The 19,421-nt window shown below is 42.1% G+C and overlaps 1 protein-coding gene across 2 annotated transcripts in view; it reads right to left on the reverse strand.

Annotated features, from left to right (window-relative positions):
- The window catches only part of naa25 (N-alpha-acetyltransferase 25, NatB auxiliary subunit), a 70,048-nt gene that overhangs the window by 37,311 nt on the left and 13,316 nt on the right, over positions 1–19,421 (reverse strand). For both annotated transcript variants that reach the window (XM_078421160.1, XM_078421161.1), the window contains 10 exons: positions 18,862–18,936; positions 17,110–17,217; positions 16,357–16,435; positions 14,325–14,436; positions 8,445–8,534; positions 7,579–7,751; positions 5,139–5,251; positions 3,037–3,244; positions 1,686–1,775; positions 367–547 (listed from right to left, as the gene is read on the reverse strand). In XM_078421160.1, the coding sequence (XP_078277286.1) occupies positions 367–547; positions 1,686–1,775; positions 3,037–3,244; positions 5,139–5,251; positions 7,579–7,751; positions 8,445–8,534; positions 14,325–14,436; positions 16,357–16,435; positions 17,110–17,217; positions 18,862–18,936 (1,229 nt within the window). The remainder of the gene's footprint in view (positions 1–366; positions 548–1,685; positions 1,776–3,036; positions 3,245–5,138; positions 5,252–7,578; positions 7,752–8,444; positions 8,535–14,324; positions 14,437–16,356; positions 16,436–17,109; positions 17,218–18,861; positions 18,937–19,421) is intronic.

Here is a 19,421-nt window from a genome sequence, read left to right on the forward strand (position 1 = left end):
TGCAGATCAGACTTTGGAAATGGTGCCAAATCTGGTGACTCGGAAAATAACGTCACTGCGTTTTGCACATGTGACAATAAAGCACTATTGAACAAATGCATACCATAATTCATGCCATGGGACAGATAACATTGACCCAGACAAAATTCCTGAAATTCCAAGCATTATATAATATCCGTTATGTGGAAAATTGAAAACTATGAGTTAATCCTTGAATATTATTATTCTTTGGGCTTCCTTTGGAAATGCAACCGCACATACTAGCTAGTTGCAAATGAATGGCTGCATTCTTCATGGTTAATCTGGTCAAAAGTTCTCATTGGGTTGACGTTTACCTATCAACAATCAATCTAAATAAATACCCACCCAATTGTATCATGTTGCACATGCTTGGCATCAAGGCTGGTGTACAAGTCTACGACTGGCTCAAAAGCTCCCAGAAGACAGTAGATTCGAATGAGCAGCAACTTGAACTGAGCACTAGAGGGGCTATTGGAGAGAGTCTCCTCCAGTAGGGCCAGAGACTGCCACAATGACCCTTCCTCACCTGCAGGAACATCAGGACACAAGGGGGTGAAGCAGAATCTATTCATGGATTCAGTGTCAACATCAGATGCATTACAATCAACAACTGAACCATTGTACCCATTTGGTCAGATGAATTACTCAAACCATGGCAGATCATTCTGCTTTATGCCTCTTTAAACCTTTTCCAACGTTGTCTCCACAACAAAAGAAAATCATCCTGTTCAAATATTAATTGCAGCCGAGAACAAATGTTGGTTTCTTTAACACTGATTTGCCTTGAATTCCGAGAGACTGGAAATTTAGAAATAAAAAGCTACTTGAACATAAATCAAGGTCTAAAAATTGCATGTAGATTAATGGGTAAATAAATTCAGAGGTTCAAAGACCAAAACGATATACGTTCATAATAGATGAAGGTCGTCCATGGCTTTGGTTTGGACACTATAAAATATTTTTGTCAGACACCAATAAATAGTCCACTAACTGAACCTCTGAAATGTTTATCCCTTTTACGTTAATGGAGAAAGGGTCATGATAACAAAGGGAATGTCTGTGTAAGAAAATAACTGCAGATGCTGGTACAAATGTCCGTGATAGGGTGGAGACCAAGGTTATCCTACTGACAACTATTTTTGGCACCATTTGAGAGGGAAATTAAAGATTGCTAAATCAGAGCGGATCTGTCTGGGGAAAATGTGAAGAGAAAAATATAAGTGCGCATGCTACATTTCATTACATCACTCAAATTAAAATTCCTTCTTTTCCAACTCAGGGTTATGGAATACGTGAGAAAGCTACAGACCTAAATTTGTGTTCCTCCTACACAAGTATAATAGAAATTAAGAATTCAATGAGGATGATGAATTCTGAAATTTTCTATGGCCCTCTGTGTTGATAAAGTAGTGAAATGCACCATTGTTGAAATCTGCAGCATAATCCCACAACCTCACGATAAAATTTACAACTGTGTTCATGTTACCAGTTCAAGAGAGATCTTAGCAAATATTAAGTTTGAGTTTACTTATATTTAAGAAAAAGAGTACAGTCACTAATAGGTGGCACTATTAAACAAGTCTAAAATACAGCTAATTTTCCCCCCACAGAATATAAAAGCTTTTTCAGCTGACAAGGCTAAAATTGAGAAGAAAATCACTGACCTGATTGTCTCCAGATGTCAAGAAGAAGATGCACAGCGAAGAGACAATAATTATCAGAGAACTGCAATTCCGTTTTTAAGCACGACTTTCCTATTAAACAGAACAGGCCTTAAAATATAAAAAACCTGAATACGAGAGAATGCCAGAAATACGCAGCAGGTCAAATCAAACTGAAATGTTATCTCCAGTTTCTCACTCCATTGAAATTGCTGGAGGTGGTAGTTGAGGCAGGCATTATTAAAAGACACTTGGACAAGTACATTGATAGGAAAGTTTTAGAAGGATATGAACCAAACGCAGGAAAATGGGACTAGCTTAGATGGGGGACTTGGTCAGCATGGGCAGGTTGGGCCTGTTTCTGTGCCTTCCAACTTTGAGACTAACTATTAAATAGTTTCAGAATTAACTATTGTTCAGAATTCTCAGATTTCCAAATTTATAGCTTTTTGGCTTTTCCATACTTGAAGATTTGAAGGTAGTTTGCAGCAAGGCAGCATGGTTAATACGGAGACTAGCACAACCTGGAATTCCCACAATTGTTGGCTCAATGCCGATTAACAAAATGCTTAAAATTTTCTATCGAGGTAACATAAGGCTAATTGCCTCGGTCATTAAGTTGCTGTGCAAGTTACATCGCTCTCCCGTTAGTTTTGTAAAAATGGTATTTTGATCTCTGTTTTGAGTAATGCAGTCACACAGTCAACAGGATCACTGAATGTACTAGCATGGAAGAAGTCCATTCAACCGGTCGTACCTGATGAAATAGCTGTTCCACCACTAAAACTGGACAACTGGCACTACAGTGTGAAGAAGGGACCCAACCCAAAACGTCACCTCTCCAAAGATGATGCCTGACCCACTGAGTTACTGCAGTACTGCAGTACTCTTAACTGACACTTCAAACTGTAACTAACCTAATGCAGTACTTCATTTTGTTTATTTATTTGTTTGTTTATTATTGTCACCTGCGCTGAGGTACAGTTAAAAACCTTTATATCACCTACTAACCAAACACTTATACATAAATACAATTAAGTTAAACTCATGTACAAATGACAGAACAAAAGGGAAGATAGAGTGCACAATATAGTTCTCAACAGTTCACATTAGTTCAAGAAAGCACATGAACAACAAAAAAAACTTAAATATCACAAGTTTTAGGGAGTTAAATTTTAGCAGCAATTCTAATTTGACTTCAAATACAGGCTTCAAATTTTCCATCAGGAGAATCCCATTGACTTCCAATTTAAAAAATGTGTAAATTCAATCTCTCAAATATACACATTGGAGATAACTTCAGACAATAGAACGTGGTGACAAAACAAAAACTGATTTAAAAAAGTGAGCTCACCAAACTCCAGGGCATGTTTGTATCTCTGCATCAGCTCCTCGACAAGACTGAGTTTCTGTTCCCGGTCCAAGGCCTCATGAAGACCTAACAATCTGGCAAACTGGATGACAAACATGTGCCTCTGCATAGCTTTGATGTCACCTGGTAATGCAAGGTCACTCTCTGATGATACTGGCAGAGGTACTACTTCCATCAGTTTGTTGATGAACTGCAGGGAAAAAACAAAACAAGAATAGCAATACCTATACTTAAAAAAGCAAAATACATGAAAGACATTATCCACATCATATTGTTATTCATTAAGAGACAAGCACAAAGGATACCAAGATGGTTCATATTCCATCTATCCTCAGTCCATGATTGGGCAGATCACTTTTCAGCACTGATAAAAGGACTGGAATCAAAACATCCAGAACCACATTGCACAGTATGTTTTATATGGGTGTTTCTTCCCGAACGATTATCATCATTAGAAGCAGCGATTCCACAACTTCCCCAATTATCCAAGCATGGGGGAAAAACACTAACAGTTGAACAGCCACCTCTCTCGAACAAGGGCAACATGAGCATAGCTAAAAAGCTAAAGATAATCAAGTTAATTCTAAAATATTTGCTTGAAAGGAAACATCCCCCTAACCTAAAAACATTTTCAACACGCATAGAGACAAATGTGTCGAAGGTTACAGGGAGAAGACAGGAAATGGAGTTGAGGGGGAAAAATAGATCAGCCATGATCGCATGGCGGAGCAGACTTAATGGGTTGAATGGCCTAATTTTCCTCCTATGTCTTATGATCTAAGAGGCAGCTACAAAGAGAATGATTGGGATGTTGAGGCTAACAACTGCACTCAAAGACACAGTATTAGACAGAATAAGGTCATTGACAAATAACGTGAAACAGAAGATAGTGGTGAGGGGAATGGGGAATTCAAGCTGGGAGCAGCAGTTAGGAGAGAAAGAAGAAAGAAATGATGAGTTGTGACATGGATTGGAAGTGGGGATGATAAATGGCACTGAATAACAAACAAATGGCAAATGGAGAAGAGGGTGAGGGGGGGGGTTACAAAAGTAGGAAAAGGAAAGTAAGCTAAGAGCTGCAGCCAATGTTAATACTGTAAACAAGAAATAAAATTTGAGATTACAAAAGAATGGTAAGGATAGACACACTAAATGGAAAATTTTAAGGCATCAATGACAGATTACAAAATTAAGACTAGTGGGTGCCTGAAAACTGATATTGTCCCATTCTATAACAAAAACAAATCTATTCTTTGGGCACAAACTACCTGAATTTAACCAATAATAAGTAACACTTAAAAGATTATTTCCAAGAAATTACATGGCAATTTTTGAGTGATATTTACTGGCTTTATTCATAGACAATAGTTTTGGAACTAGCTATGTTTTCTTACCATGAGAATTTGGCATTCAACAAATAAAGGAAACTCTGAACACAGTACCAGATTAATGGGAAAACTGACTGCACCAAGAAAGTTATTGCATTTTGAAAAAGTCCAAACAGCAGCAACACCCCACTCTTATCGTTGGCTTGTTACTGCATCATATATTTTCTGGACATTTTGAAGTTGGAAGGACAAAACCCGTAAGCTAACCATATAACCATGTTGTACGTTCGACAGTTTAAGTGGGCATAATAAGAAGACATTTTAGTGGTGAAGTTATGATTCTTCATGGTGACAACACATTAAGTGTTTTATTGGAATTAGAACAGATTAACCCGAGTTAATACACCAATTTTTTTCCAGTTTCTTTAGAAAATATCTGAATAGGTTTTGACCGTTCACTTATGCAAATTGATTCTACATTCATGGCCTTCTGATGAAATGTCACATTTCCTTTTCAGTTCAGTAATGTCTCGAAATTTGCGGACAATTTTAAGGCTAGATAATGTTTGAAATCTCTTAAATGGCAGAAATGATTAGCTTTCTTTGTCTATTAAAAATGCCTAATGTTAATAAATGTACAAAGTGACAACCAATTCATATACTGACTGAATGCTGAGGCCACTGGGTGCACTTACCCATTCACCTCACTGTAGCACATCTGAGCGAATGGAGACTCTGCCAGTCTCCCGGTCTCACCTGTGTATGCCGCTCCGGTGACAGCAGATCGACAAAGATTCTCAGGTCAGAATAACAGCAAGGTTTATCCCCAAACCTCTCAAAGTACTGGAACATCAGCTCCTCTGGTATCCCTAGCAGCAAGGACAAACACAACATAAAAGAAAACTCAGATGAGCGTTGCAGTGTGTATCACCACCAATGCAGCCAAGCATTCTGAACAAGTCACATTTTTCAATCTGAGTAATATGAAGGCTTAAATTGAAACACTTGGTTCACTTATCCTCATCGAAAGCCTGTAGTTTAGCTCGTCCAGGAAAGAAGCACATAAGACTGAAGATCTTATGTAACGAGGATGTGCGACAACTGTAGAAATGGCGGCCACGGTGGCGCAGCAGTAGAGTTGCTGCCTTACAGCGGCGGAGACCCGAGTTCGATCCCGACTACGGGTGCTGTCAGTAAGAAATTTGTACGTTCTCCCCGTGAGTTTCTTCCCACACTCCAAAGACATACAGGTCTGCAGGTTAATTGGCTTGGTGTATGTGTATTAAAAAAAAAAAATAGTCCCTTGTGTGTAAGATAGTGTTAATGTGCGGGGATCGCTGGTCGGTGCATGCTCGGGGGGCCGAAGGGGCTGTTTCCGTGCTGTATCTCTAAACCAAACTAAATTGCCAACGATGTGATAAATCACAGCCTCACATGCTCATTATTATGCCACATTTAGATTTTGAGACCAGGAAACCTCATGTCAACCGACAATGACAAAATCATCAACATTATTAGTTCCTTTTAATGAGAAATTAAACGCTATGTATTAAATGCAGAGAAATTCAATGGAGGGAATCATAGGATGCACCTAACATCATTTTTAATGTATGCAATACAGATTTTTTGTCACAAAATCTAGTAGATGACATTCGAGATTTCATGAAAAGATTGATCTGAATTGCCCGTCTTGTAAATAGTATCAGCGAATGTACTCCATTGCCACAACACTGTAATCAGCTAACTCAGCCTCAGTGGATTACAGAGTTTGGTTCCAAGCCTAAATGCACAAACATACAATCAATCAAATGTCTGTGTACGAGGGTCTCCAATATTTCACAGTTGCTTCAGAATTGGTGAGAATTTACACCCTTCTCCAATGACTGCGAAGAGGGTGGCAAATGGCCAATGGTGCTACTTTTTGGGTGGTGCTTCAAACTGAGGTTTGGAGCTCTTTTGGTATCCTGGTCAAAGAAACAAAATAATTGAAAATTTAAAAAAACAGAAACTGCTGAAAGTACTCGGGTTGTATGGCATATGTTGAAAGATAATCATGTTAATGTTTCATGTTTTATTGTTACTGAAGATCTATTTTCAAACATTGAATGTTTATTTCATCACAGAGGTTACCTGACCAGCTAAATATTAACAGCCCTTCTGTTATTTCAGATTTTTTGTTTTTCTTCTTCTGACGAACATATTGAGGAATCTCACTGCTTTTTGATGGACAATGCTGCATAATGTGTTCATAATGTTTAGGGTGCAGAGGAAGTTTACCAGAATGGTGCCTGGATTAGGGGGTATTTGGACAAACTTGGATTGTATTTTCTGGAACGACAGAGGTTGCAGGGAGATCTAATAGTGAATAGAAAAATAAAAAGAGGCACAGATCGGGAAGTTTAAAGGAAATGTGTGGGCACTTTTTTTAAGCACGGAGGGTGACGAATGCCTGGAACGTGCTGCCAGTGTCGGTGCCCGAGGCAGATACGAAAGAGGCATTCAAGAGATTTGTGTATAGGCATACGAATATGCAGGGAATGGGGGGATGTGGATTGTGTGCAGGTAGATAATAGATGATCTTGGCATCATGTTTGGCACAGGCACGGTGGGCTGACAGGCCTGTTCTCGGGCTGCACTGCTCTATGTTCTAGCAGTAATTATATTTCAAAATAATGTGAAGCACTTTGCAATGAACGGACATCATGAAAAGTGCAATATGATTCTCTTTTTCTCTTTCTGAAGGCTGCAGCCCATTCGCCAGTCGAACATTTCATGACTCTTCAAAGGTTTTCTCTACCTGACTGAACGGTTTTTAAACCCCTTTGTCATATTGGGTGGCTTTGCCCTCAAAGGGCATCTTAGCTAATCTCAAAACTAGCCCTATTGGATGTTAAGTGTAAGAAGGAACTGCAGATGCTAGTTTAAACCGAAGAGACACAAAAAGCTGGAGTAACTCAGCGGGATGGGCAGCATCTCTAGAGAGAAGGAATGGGTGACGTTTCGGGTCGAGACCCTTCTTCAGACTGGTTAGGGATAAGGGAAACGCTAACATGCTTGCAACGTCAACATGTTGGATGTTAACATGATTTGCAAGAACCTTGCAAAGGAAATTTATTTTTGCTCTCCATGATAATATTGAAATGTTATCTGATGTTGAAAGAATGAATTTACATCGAATAAACTATTGACCACTCACCAAGTCTGTATTCATCATTGGTGCCCCTCGCTCTCAGCCGTCTTATCAATTCAAGTTTAGCCAGGTATGGTCCCCTCAAACGGCGGGAGCCCTTTGGTTCCTCATTCAAAATTCTCTCTTCCACAAAGTTTATGGCCTCCTGTACAAGACAGGTGACTGGACCCTCCAGAGAGCTAAGCAGGAAGAAAACGACTTTTTATTCTACCTCTACGTTTGCACAGCACTACATATGCACAACAGCTTGCACTCCATGCATCTGACCACCCCAATGGTGCATGGATATCCAAGGGAACCAGGGCTCGCAAATGTCTAAAGGTAGAAGTGGTACCCTGGTGAGTTGAGGCGAGTGCAGAGGTTAAAGGGGCTCAGAAACTGGGATCCAATAAGCCAGATGTTAAAATGTTTGGGTTAGCAAACATTGTGACAACAGACTGAGTTTGACTGTATTATAGGCTTGCAAATTTATGCATACTCAAAATCATTATTTAAGATAATTTCTACAATGGGAATCTGCTTATGGGACTCTGCTTTGTTCCAAAATATACAATTACAAACGAATAGATTAAATGCACTTTTTCTTCCTGATCACAGAAAATAAGGTCCTCTAAAACTATTCTAAAGAGGTTATACTGATAGACATCTCAATTCAGACACAAGGAACTGCAAATTCTGGTTTACAAAAAAAAGATACAAAGTGCTGGGTCAGGAAGTGCAGGTCAGGAAGCTGCTTTGGGGAACATTTTTTGGCAACGTTTCCATGCTCTCCAGGTATGCTGTTTGACCTGCTGAGTTACCCCAGCACTTTTGTCTCTATTTTCAGAAATCATCATTTGTTTACTTTTGGTTTTTTTTAAAAATTTACTCACTGTTCTGCCTCTGCGGGTGGAGTCCAAGCAGCATCAATTAGATGGAAGAGGGAATCAAAGTAGGATAAGTAGAACTGCCAGTCATCTGGGCTAAAAGAGAACAAGAACAAAAATGAGTCGCACATTCAGCAATCCCTTAAATATGAAAACATACCACAATGTTCAATTACTCATCCATTGGTACATCAAGGGGTCAACTGCAAGTTACTTTACTTAGTTTTTTTTTTTTTTGGTTGTGTATGTGTGGGGGGTGGTGGTGTGGGTGGGGGGGGGGGGGGTGTGTGGGGTGGGGGGGAAACCTTTCTCTTTTAGGTCTCTTCCTCACGGCGCGGGGTGCGGCTCGGCCGCGGGGCCTTCCATCGCCCGGTGCGGCTCGGCCGCTGGACTTAACATCGTCCAGTGCGGATCGGCCGCTGGACTTAACATCGTCCGGTGCAGCTTGGCCGCTGGACTTAACAGTGCCCGGTGCGGCTCGGCCGCGGGGCGCAACATCGCCCGGCGCGGCTCGGCCGCGGGGCCTAACATCGCCCGGTGCGGCTCGGCCGCGGGACTTTACATCGCCCGGCGTGGCTCGGCCGCGAGACTTTTCATCGCTGGTGCGGCTCGGCCGCTGGACTTAGCATCGCCCGGCGCGGCTCGGCCGCGGGGCCTAACATCGCTGGTGCGGCTCGGCCGCTGGACTTAACAGTGCCCGGTGCGGCTCGGCCGCGGGGCCTAACATCGCACGGCGCGGCTCGGCCGCGGGACTTTTCTTCGCTGGTGCGGCTCGGCCGCTGGACTTAACATCGCCCGGTGCGGCTCGGCCGCGGGGACTAACATCGCACGGCGCGGCTCGGCCGCTGGACTTAACATCGCACGGCGCGGCTCGGCCACGGGACTTAGCTGCGCACGGCTCGGCCGCGGGGCCTTCCGTCGCCCGGCTCGGTCACGGGACGTTTCAGCACCCGGTGCGGCTCGGCTGCGGGGACTTCCATCCCCTTGCGGGGACTGTGCGGGTCGGTCGGGGACGAGCTGTCTGTCCGTGGGCGCGGGGAAGAGAGTGGAAGTTTTGTTGCCTCCATCACAGTGAGGGGGTGTTTGGAGTCACTGTGATGGACGTTTGTGTTGGGGTCATGTGTCTTGTGTTCTTTTTTGTGTATGACTGCTATGTAATTTCGTTTGGTACCTTGGTACCGAATGACAAATAAAGCTCTGTTGTTGAATTGTTAGTTAAGGATAGTTCATTTCTAGAAACAAGGAACTGTAGATGCTGGTTTACACAAAAGGACACAAATTGATGGAGTAACTCAGTTGGTCAGGCAACATCTCTGGGGTTCATTTTTAGTTAAGCAACTGCTTCTAAATTTCAAATTTCCAAAAAGTGCCAGCAGGAAAAGGTGATGACGTTAGTTTAGTTCATTGTTACATGTACCAAGGTAAAGCTTTTGTTAGGTGCTAACCAGTCAGCGGAACGACAATACAGGTTACGATCACAATGAATGATCACCATGACCACGATCACAATGAATGTCGGTGCTGGCTCAAAGGGCCGAATGGCCACCTCCTGCACCTATTTTCTATGTTTCTATGATCGAACCATCCACAGTGTACAGATACATGATAAAGGGAATAACGTGAATAATATTTAACTGATCAATAACAGATCGGCTTTCTGTACATTTACTGTCAAATTAAAGAATAAATTAAACTGAAAGATGGTAAAATACTCCAATAAATTCATTTTTAGGACAGACCAATATTAAAATGCTCATTGCCTGAGAGATAGAACCTTCAGACCAATTTTCCTTGTCCAAACAATAAGTTAATGACTTCACTTTGTTGAGTTATACTTTACTCACTTTGTTAGAGTAATTCTGGCCGCGTGGCCAGAAGGCTTCCCGTCTGGCCACGGCTGTGGTCTGGGAACACGGCCGGAGGCCTTTATTGAGGCGCCGCGGTCTTGATGCCTCCCGGATCACCGCGTAGAAGCCCGGGTCGGGGCCTCGCAGGTAGAAGCCCGGGTCGGGCAAAGCGGCCGACGGAGCCCGCGGCTTGGGCCCGTGTTGGCCACGGAGGCATGAAGTGGGCAGTCGACCGTGGTGAGGTCTTACGAAGATGGAGCCTCGGCGGTGGTGAAGCATCGAGGGTCGACCTGCAGTCAACGGTCAATGGGAGCATGGAGGATCACCGTGAGGGAGGGGGAAGAATAATGGAGGACCCGGCATGGGGGGGCCGCCGTGAGGGAGGAGGGGAAGAATGCAGGACCTGGCGGGGGGGGGGCACCGTGTGGGAGGAGGGGGGAGAACAATGATCAATGGGGGGACGGGACAAAGGACAAAGGTGACCCAGCATGGGGGAACTGTTTGGTGGTGGGGGGGGGAAAGGAGGAGCCTGTGCGCTTTGTAACTTTGCCAGCGCCTTAGGTGCCTGCTATTTGTATACATTGTGTATTCAAACAAAGAATCTCACATGTGACAATAAAGTATTCTTATTCCTATTCCTTCCAATTCTTTTAAAAGTAGTGTTATAGCGTGTAATAAGTAGAGGATCAGACAACTTACTGTAAACATTTAAAAAGACCAGGAATATTGGAAAGCTGAAATAAAAACAGAAAATGTTAAAATGTGCAGCTGTTCAGGCAGCATCTGCTCATCTTTCGTTCAGATCTTGACCAATCTGCTGCACATTTCCAACATTTTCTGCTTTATTACAAATAATTTTCCGTTTGAATCAAAAGTCCAACCATTGGCAAGCTATTTCCAACAGAAGACACCTTGAATTGGAATCACCATATATTTAAAGTCATAACACATTAATAGGAAATAAAACTTGGGTGGATTTGAGATATGCTTGGATGCAATTAACTGCTAAATTACATCAAGCTTACAGGGAATCTTCTTCAGTTCAAATCCCTTCAGGCCAAATAGTACAAGGCCAGCATATACTTTGATTGTACAAATAATGATGATAAAAAGAGGACCGAAAGCAACCAAAGGAACAAGTTCTGAAAAGCTAAAGAAAATTGTCCAAAAAAATCAACTAGGAATTGATTAGAAGATTATTTTTAGTAAGTCTATGACTGCTTTATTATGACTAAATTAATGTTTTGTTATGATTAATGTAGCACCTTTGTGCGACAAAATGTTGAAGTGAAAGCAGTAGTAAAAACCCAGTATGTAGGAAGGAACTGCAGAAGCTGGTTTATACCAAAGAAAGACACAAAAAGCTGGAGTAACTAGGCCATCGTCACAACTCAAGGTGTCGGTGGTGTGGGCCGCTGGAGGCCCTGACAGCAGCCGGGGGATCAGGTAAATCAAACGGCTGCTGGAGACCCCACAGACTTCATTGCATTGAATAGGTCAGGCCGACCCCTACTTCACTGACCCAGTGCAGCCACCGCCACCAGGATAACAGGCCTTTAAAGCCAAGATGTTTAAGAACTTAATACACAAAAACTACAAGTTAACACCAGAAAAATGGCACCTCTGTCATAAGGGATAGGAGAAGAATTAGGCCATTCGGCCCATCAAGTCTACCCCGCCATTCGATCATGGCTGACCTATCTCTCCCTCCTAACCCCATTCTCCTGCCTGCTCCCCATAACCCCTGACACCCGTACTAATCAAGAATCTATCTCTGCCTTAAAAATATCCATTGACTTGCCCTCCACAGCCCCCTATGGCAAAGAATTCCACAGATTCACCACCCTCTGACTAAAGAAATTCTCCTCGTCTTCTTAAAGGAACGTCCTTTAATTCTGAAGCTATGACCTGTAGTTCTAAACTTTCCCAGTGCCGTCAAACGCTCATCACATGTGATGAGGAGTTGGCTGCGCCTAACGGCTGCGGCTCTCTGGCAGTCTGTTGTCTTTTTTTCTTTTTTTTTGTTTGTGTCGGTGTTGGGATGGTTTTTGTTTCTGTTTTTGGCTGTGTACGTGTGGTGGGGGTGGGGGGTTGTGGGGTGGGGGGGGCGGGGGGGAAACATTTCTTTTATTGGGTCTCTTCCCCGGGGCGCGGCTCGGCTGTGGGCCTTAACATCGCAGGCGCGGCTCGGCCGCGGGACATTTCAGTGCCCGGTGCGGCTCGGCCGCTGGACTTAACATCCCCCGGTGCGGCCGCGGGACGTTTCAGTGCTCGGTGCGGCTCGGCTGCGGGACGTTTCAGTGCCCGGTGTGGCTTGGCCGCTGGACTTAACATCGCCCGGTGTGGCTGCGGGACGTTTCAGTGCCCGGTGCGGCTCGGCTGCGGGACGTTTCAGTGCCCGGTGTGGCTTGGCCGCTGGACTTAACATCGCCCGGTGCGGCCGCGGGACGTATCAGTGCCCGGTGTGGCTTGGCCGCTGGACTTAACATCGCCCGGTGTGGCTGCGGGACGTTTCGGTGCCCGGGGCGGCTCGGCCGGGGGGCCTTCCATCCCCTTGCGGGGGCTGTGCGTGTCGTTTGCCTCGGTAGGGGTCGAGCTGCCTGTCCGTGGGTGCGGGGGGAAGAGAGGGGAAGTTTTGTTGCCTCCATCACAGTGAGGGGGTGTTTGGAGTCACTGTGATGGATGTTTGTGTTGGGGTCGGATGTCCTGTGTTCTTTTCTTTTTTGCTGTGTTTTGTGTGACTGCTGAAATTTCGCTCGGTGTTGTGCCGAGTGACAATAAAGTGTTGTTATGTTATGTTATGTTATGTTATGTTATGTTATATTATATAACATTGTATATATTATATGTTATATGTTATATATATTGCTGGGATCATTCTTGTAAATCTTCTCTGGACCCTCTCCAGAGCCAGCACATCCTTCGTCAGATATGGTGTCCAAAATTGCTCACAAATATTGGGGTGCTGCTCTGTGTACTGCCTCAGGAGAAATTGACTATTTTCTAAAATAAATCGGTACACGCTTTTACTTTTGAGTGAATGTGCATATGTATAGTATGATTTTACAGAGTTGTGTGCAAAACATAGCATTTCCCTGTATCTAGGTCCATGACAAAACAGCAACAACTGAACTACTGTTATCTCTCCCCAGCACTCACAATCTCAGGCACACTTTAGAATAATCACCTTCCACTGCTGATTTGTATTTACGACCCAAATCCTCCAGCCTCACCCAAGGGCAACAACTGCATAATGGGAATGGACAGTTTAGACTGTCAAAACTGACACATTCACAAAGCGAGCACGACCTATTGACAAGTCCAGTGAAAAAGTACATGGTGGAGGGCTTCAAAGCAAAATGTTTGAAAAGCTCTTCCCACACTCTCTTCAAGGTGGAGATTTACAGATTCTTGATTAGTACCGGGGGGTGTCAGAGGTTATGGGGAGAAGGCAAGAGAATGAGGTTGAGAGGGAAAGATAGATCAGCAATGATTGAATGGCAGAGTGGACTTGATGAGCCGAATGGCCTAATTCTGCACCTGTAACTTATGAACTGCCATCTTATACCAGAAATCGATCCTATTAATAACAACATAAAAAGCAGCAATGCAAAACATTAAAATCTGATTTTCCTTCATATCAGAGTTAAACTCAAAACAACTGCAGAAGTGCATTGACCATAATTGGCTTCACAAGGATCATAGGAGGGGGGGAAAAAAAGTAAATAGGCCAGAAGTTTTGTTCTGAACTGCAACCCCAGCTAGGTCATTGGCATCAAATGGAAATCAGCCTCAGCAAGCATCTGGTGGCCATGAAATTAATTCTTCTTAAAGCCAGAGATTGAGGGAAACTAGAAAAATTCAGAGACTAAATACTTGCAATTAATTTCATCTTAAAATCCAATTACCCATAGGATAAAATAATTGGATTGACCCAATTTTTAAATATATAATAGCAAGGCAATCCATCTCATACTGAAAGGAAGTTCAATAAACATTCCCTGTGAGAACATGATTAAAGAAATGAAGACCTGCTCACTTGTTCAATAACAGTTTTCTCGATAGTGCATTGCATTCAGGCCATTTTATCAGCTTCTTGTATAGCACCATACATTTCATCTCACGACTCTGTAACTCACTGGTCAGTTTTTCTGAGGAGAAAACCAAAAATTTCAATATAAGCAACCAGGCAAACACATTGCTCTCAACTCAAATACAGCATAATGTTGCATTATTAAAAGGGTCCAAATGTGAATAAGTCTGCACATAGTTAGTCTTAATTCTAATGAGCAGAGCCCCAGAATCTAAAGTTCACCAAAACAGCACTTGATGGAATTAAATTAGTGAGCACACAACAAAATGGAAAGGGGAGGGGGTGGGTCAAAGGATTCTTTCTAAATATATTACTACGGAGTAATCAAGAACTAACAAAACACTCTGTTGTAATCAGAATTGGGAATAATTGGACTCAAATTTAGTTTGGAGTTTAGTTTTGTTTGGAGATACTGCATGGAAACAGACCCTTCTAGTCCTCGTCATTATCCCAGTTTCGCATCCTGCACACTAGGGGCAATTTATGGAAGCCAATTAACCTACAAAACTGCACGTCTTTGGAATATGGGAGGAAACTGGAGCACCGGGAGAAAACCCACAGGATCACATGGAGAACGCACAGATTAGGTACAGACAGCACCCGTAGTCAGGATCGAACTAGGGTCTCTGGCATTGTAAAGTGGCAACTCTACTGTTGCGCCACTGTGTCGCCATTATAATTGCTGGCACAAGCAATTAAATGACAAATTCTGACAGGAAAATACACTGTTACTTTTGCTTTTAAACCATTTGAAAGAACCTTGCAACATTACTGGTTGGAGGAAATGCAGTTGGAGGAAATTGCCTGCCTGCATGCAAAATGAGGCTAATTTATAGTTTAGTTTAGTATATTGTCACGTGCATTGAAGTACAGTGAAAGCATTTTGTGAGCTAACCAGTCAGCAGAAAGACTTTACATGATTACAATTGAGCCGTCCACAGCGTGCAGATACATGATAAAGGGAATAATGTTTAGTGCAAGATAGAGTCCAGTAAAGCCCAATTAAAGATGGTCTGAGGGTCTTCAATGAGGTAGATAGAAGCTCAGGACCACTCTCCAATTGTTGGTAGGATGGTTCAGTTGCCTGACAACAGCTGGGAAGAAACTGTCTCTGAATCTGGAAGTGTGCATTTTCACACTTCTATACCATTTGCCTGATGGGAGAGGGGAGAAGAGGAATGACTTGTGGAGACTTGTCCTTGATTAAGCTGGTGGCCTAGCTGAGCCAGCGTGAAGTGTAGATGGAGTCAATAGAAGGGAGGTTGGCTTGTGACAGAAGATAGAAGTGGGCAAGAAGATTTTGTGCCAAAGGTTAAGTTGATAAATAAAAGATAAAGGATTACCGCAAGTGAACTGAACCTGCAAGAACAGATTTACCAAATTATAAAGAATTATTTAAAAAAATTACTGCTAATGGGTCAGGAGACTCAGCTTCAACTTCTCTCGTGTACTAAACTGACAGCATTGAGCCAGGACAACGGCAAGCATGACAACTGGCTTCTCATTCTTCTGATGTATCGTTGTCTTATGAGGGTAGTTGTAATTAAGGTGCAGTCCTCCATTCATTCTCCATGAACATGGGACGGCACGGTGGCGTAGCGGTAGAGCTACTGCCTTACAGCGCCAAAGACCCGGGATCGATCCGGACTACTAATGCTTGGCTGTACGGAGTTGTATGTTCTCCCTGTGCCCTGCATGGGTCTTCTGAGATCTTTGGTTTCCCCCCACACTCCAAAGACGTACAGGTTTGTAGGTTAATTGGATTGGTGCAAAATGTAAAATTGTTCCTAGTGTGTACAGGGTAGTGTTAATGTGCGGGGATCGCTGGTCGGTGCAGACTCGGTGGGCCAAAGGGCCTGTTGGCACGCTGCATCTCTAAACTAAACAACAGTAATCCAGGCTGCAAACTAGAACTGCCCATGCTCGTGAAAGGAAAATATCAAACTGTGCCACTCCTTTACATATATTTTCACTTTACCTCCCAGCTTTCCTCTGATGACTTCCAAACCTTCCAGATCCTTTCCGAGACGTTCCAAAATCATTAAATAAAGTTGCACCTATTATATAAAAAAGGCAATTAAAACCATATCCACATTGTATTCAAAGTCACTGCGATATGCTCAAATTTAAATTTATAATTTTGATCACGAGAAATCATTATATATTTTTTAAAAGGTGTTCCAAGCTAAAGAAATTCTCTCATCTCTATCCTAAATGTGTCCCTTTATTTTGAGGCTGTGCCCTCTGGTTCTAGGCTCTCCCACTACTGAAAACACCATCTCCACATCCACTTTATCTTGGCCTTTCATAAGTTCATTCGTCACAGGAGCAGAATTAGGCCATTCGGCCCATCTCGTCTACCCTGCTAATCAATCATGGCTGATCTCTTCCCCTCTCAACCCAATTCTCCTGCCTTCTCCCCATAATCTTTGACACTCTTACTAATCAAGAACCTGTCAATTCCTGTCAAAACACCCAATGACTTGGCCTCCACCGCTGTCTGTGGCAATGAATTCCACAGATTCACCACCAGTGAGACCCTCCCTCATCCTTCTAAATCATGAAGAATGATTAAAAAGATTCAAAGTAATTACTAGATTCAGTGGCATTTTTATAAGGGTATAATTTATCATGGAAATTTTACAGGGCCAGTGAGAATTTTAAATTTAAGAAATGAATCTATAAGTGTCTTCATGCTGGGACTCTCCATTTGGATGTGCGCTTTTCTTACCTCTGCTTCTGCCTCAATCTTGTCCTCTTTCACCATCTTCTCCACCATTCGTTGTGCTAAGGGGAGGAACATTGTCTTTGATAATTTCTCATCTTGTGCTGAAATGGACTACATAAAATACAAATAAAGTTAACAAAACCCCAAAATAATGTTGTTCTCTTAAAATATATAGTCTGAAATAACTGTATCACAACTTGACTTACCCACCCTTTCAATACAATTAATATACAATGACAAATAATTACTGCTGCATGCATGCTTATTAATGGAAAAAGGACATGGGGTTCAGACAAAAATAAAACATACACAATCCATCCCTTATGCAACTGCTGTGGAGGCATTTTACTTTTAATTATTGCAAATGAGGAGCTTGACAAGGGCTACACTTTTTCAACACAGAAAACTGAAATAATTGACTCCATTTCACATTTCAGCAATCAACCAGAATGCACACTGTGACATTTCTATCAGATGTTAGCAGGCTTGTTTTGGATGACACCACAAAACCATGGTGACAAATGACAAGCAGCAGCTTTTAATTAGCCAAGAAATGTTAAACAAGTTTAAAAAAATCATAGGTAATTAATAATCACTATATTGTAATTTTAAAGTAAGCTAAAAAAAAAATGGGGATAATTTTTTAACTTAAAAATTAGAGATCTGGGGCAGACTGAAAGACAGTGTGTGTGGAATCGGTCCAAAAGCAGGGGATTTCTTCCCCCTCATGGCTTTATGCCACTGCTAAATAACAAGGTTGATAAAACATTTGAAGTATCATCAATATTGTCGATGGTGATTTACAAAGATCCATTCACAATATTCTAACTTCAACGGTTTTACTTCCAAATTGATCTACTTTCAAAGGCAAACTGTCTGATTACACTTTAATGATCACTGATCTTGTAAAGGCTGATGTCACAAAATGGCTAAGGAGATGTGTATCTAGCAGCTGTGTCAAGACCAAACATACAGATTAATGGGGTTATGAAGTCTGAGATATGCAGCACAGAAGCAGGCTCTTCAACCCACTAAATCTTCGCTGACTATCATTTATACTAATCTACCATTAATCTCATTTTTGATTTTTACATTGTTATGTCACAAAGGGGGAAACATGTCTTCCATCTGAATTTATCAGATGCTATTTTAATAGGGTTAGTACTTCGAGATGAGCCAATTGCTTCAACAATACAATCAACAGTCTCCAGCTGCTTCTGACAAATTACTTTCAGCCGAATGAATCTCACTTTTAAAGTTTTTTTACTGTTTAAGGTTTTGGATTCGTCCACAACTTGTCCCAACACGCAAAAAAAATGTTGAACAGACACAAAATGCTGGAGTGACTCAGCGGGACAGGCAGCATCCTTGGAGAAAAGAAACGGGTGATGTTTCGGGACCCTTCTTCAGACTTCTCCAGTCTGAAGAAGTGTCTCGTCCTGAAAAGTCAGTCATTCCTTCTCTCCAGAGATGCTGCCTGTCCTGCTGAGTTACTCCAGCATTTTGTCTATCTTCGGTGTAAACCACCATCTACGGTGTAAATTCCCCACACAAGAAAATGTTGAAGTGACTCACACACAACTCTCTTGGGCTTAAGCCAATTTACCTCCCCAATATTTTGTGCTTTTTGGGAATTTTGAAATTTTAATGAAACGAAAGTTTCTACTTCAACCGCAATACTTTGTTCTAAATGCGGCATCAATTTAATTTTCTCACATTATTCATTAATATTTCCACCATAGTAATGACACTTACCTGCATGACCAGACTCATCACAGACCAAAAATAATATGGATTCTTCGGAACAATCTTGTAAAGTGCCATCCCAGCCTACGAGGAAACAGAATTCCATAGCACCTTACATGCTTCATGAAATTACACTTTCTCAGGGAATACGTTCCCACGGTCGAGTTTAATTTCATACAAATTGCACGGTGGTAAATAGCAGATATTACCAATATTTGAAAGAAAATGATAGGCTAATGTTTTAAATAGAATTGTTTTGAATTATTAACCTATTATACTATTTATTTAATTTGCATTAATCTAATATGGGGAGGGATGAATAAAAATGTCAAAACACGGCAGAACCTTTAATTTAAACTGCACCAGAACCTTTCCATATCCTTCATCAGTCAAAACTGTTAATAAGCTCAAATAAGAAGATAGCGATAGAAATATCACAGGTTTGGCAGCACATGCGGAGGGAGAAACAGTTAACACTATAGACCAATAACATCTTACAAATGGAAAAGTTTTAACAAAGGTCTTGACCTGCAAAGTTAACAATTTCATTTTCCATTGATGTGGCCTGA

The sequence above is a fragment of the Rhinoraja longicauda genome, chromosome 25, assembly GCF_053455715.1.
Source record: "Rhinoraja longicauda isolate Sanriku21f chromosome 25, sRhiLon1.1, whole genome shotgun sequence".
Lineage (NCBI taxonomy): Eukaryota > Metazoa > Chordata > Chondrichthyes > Rajiformes > Arhynchobatidae > Rhinoraja > Rhinoraja longicauda.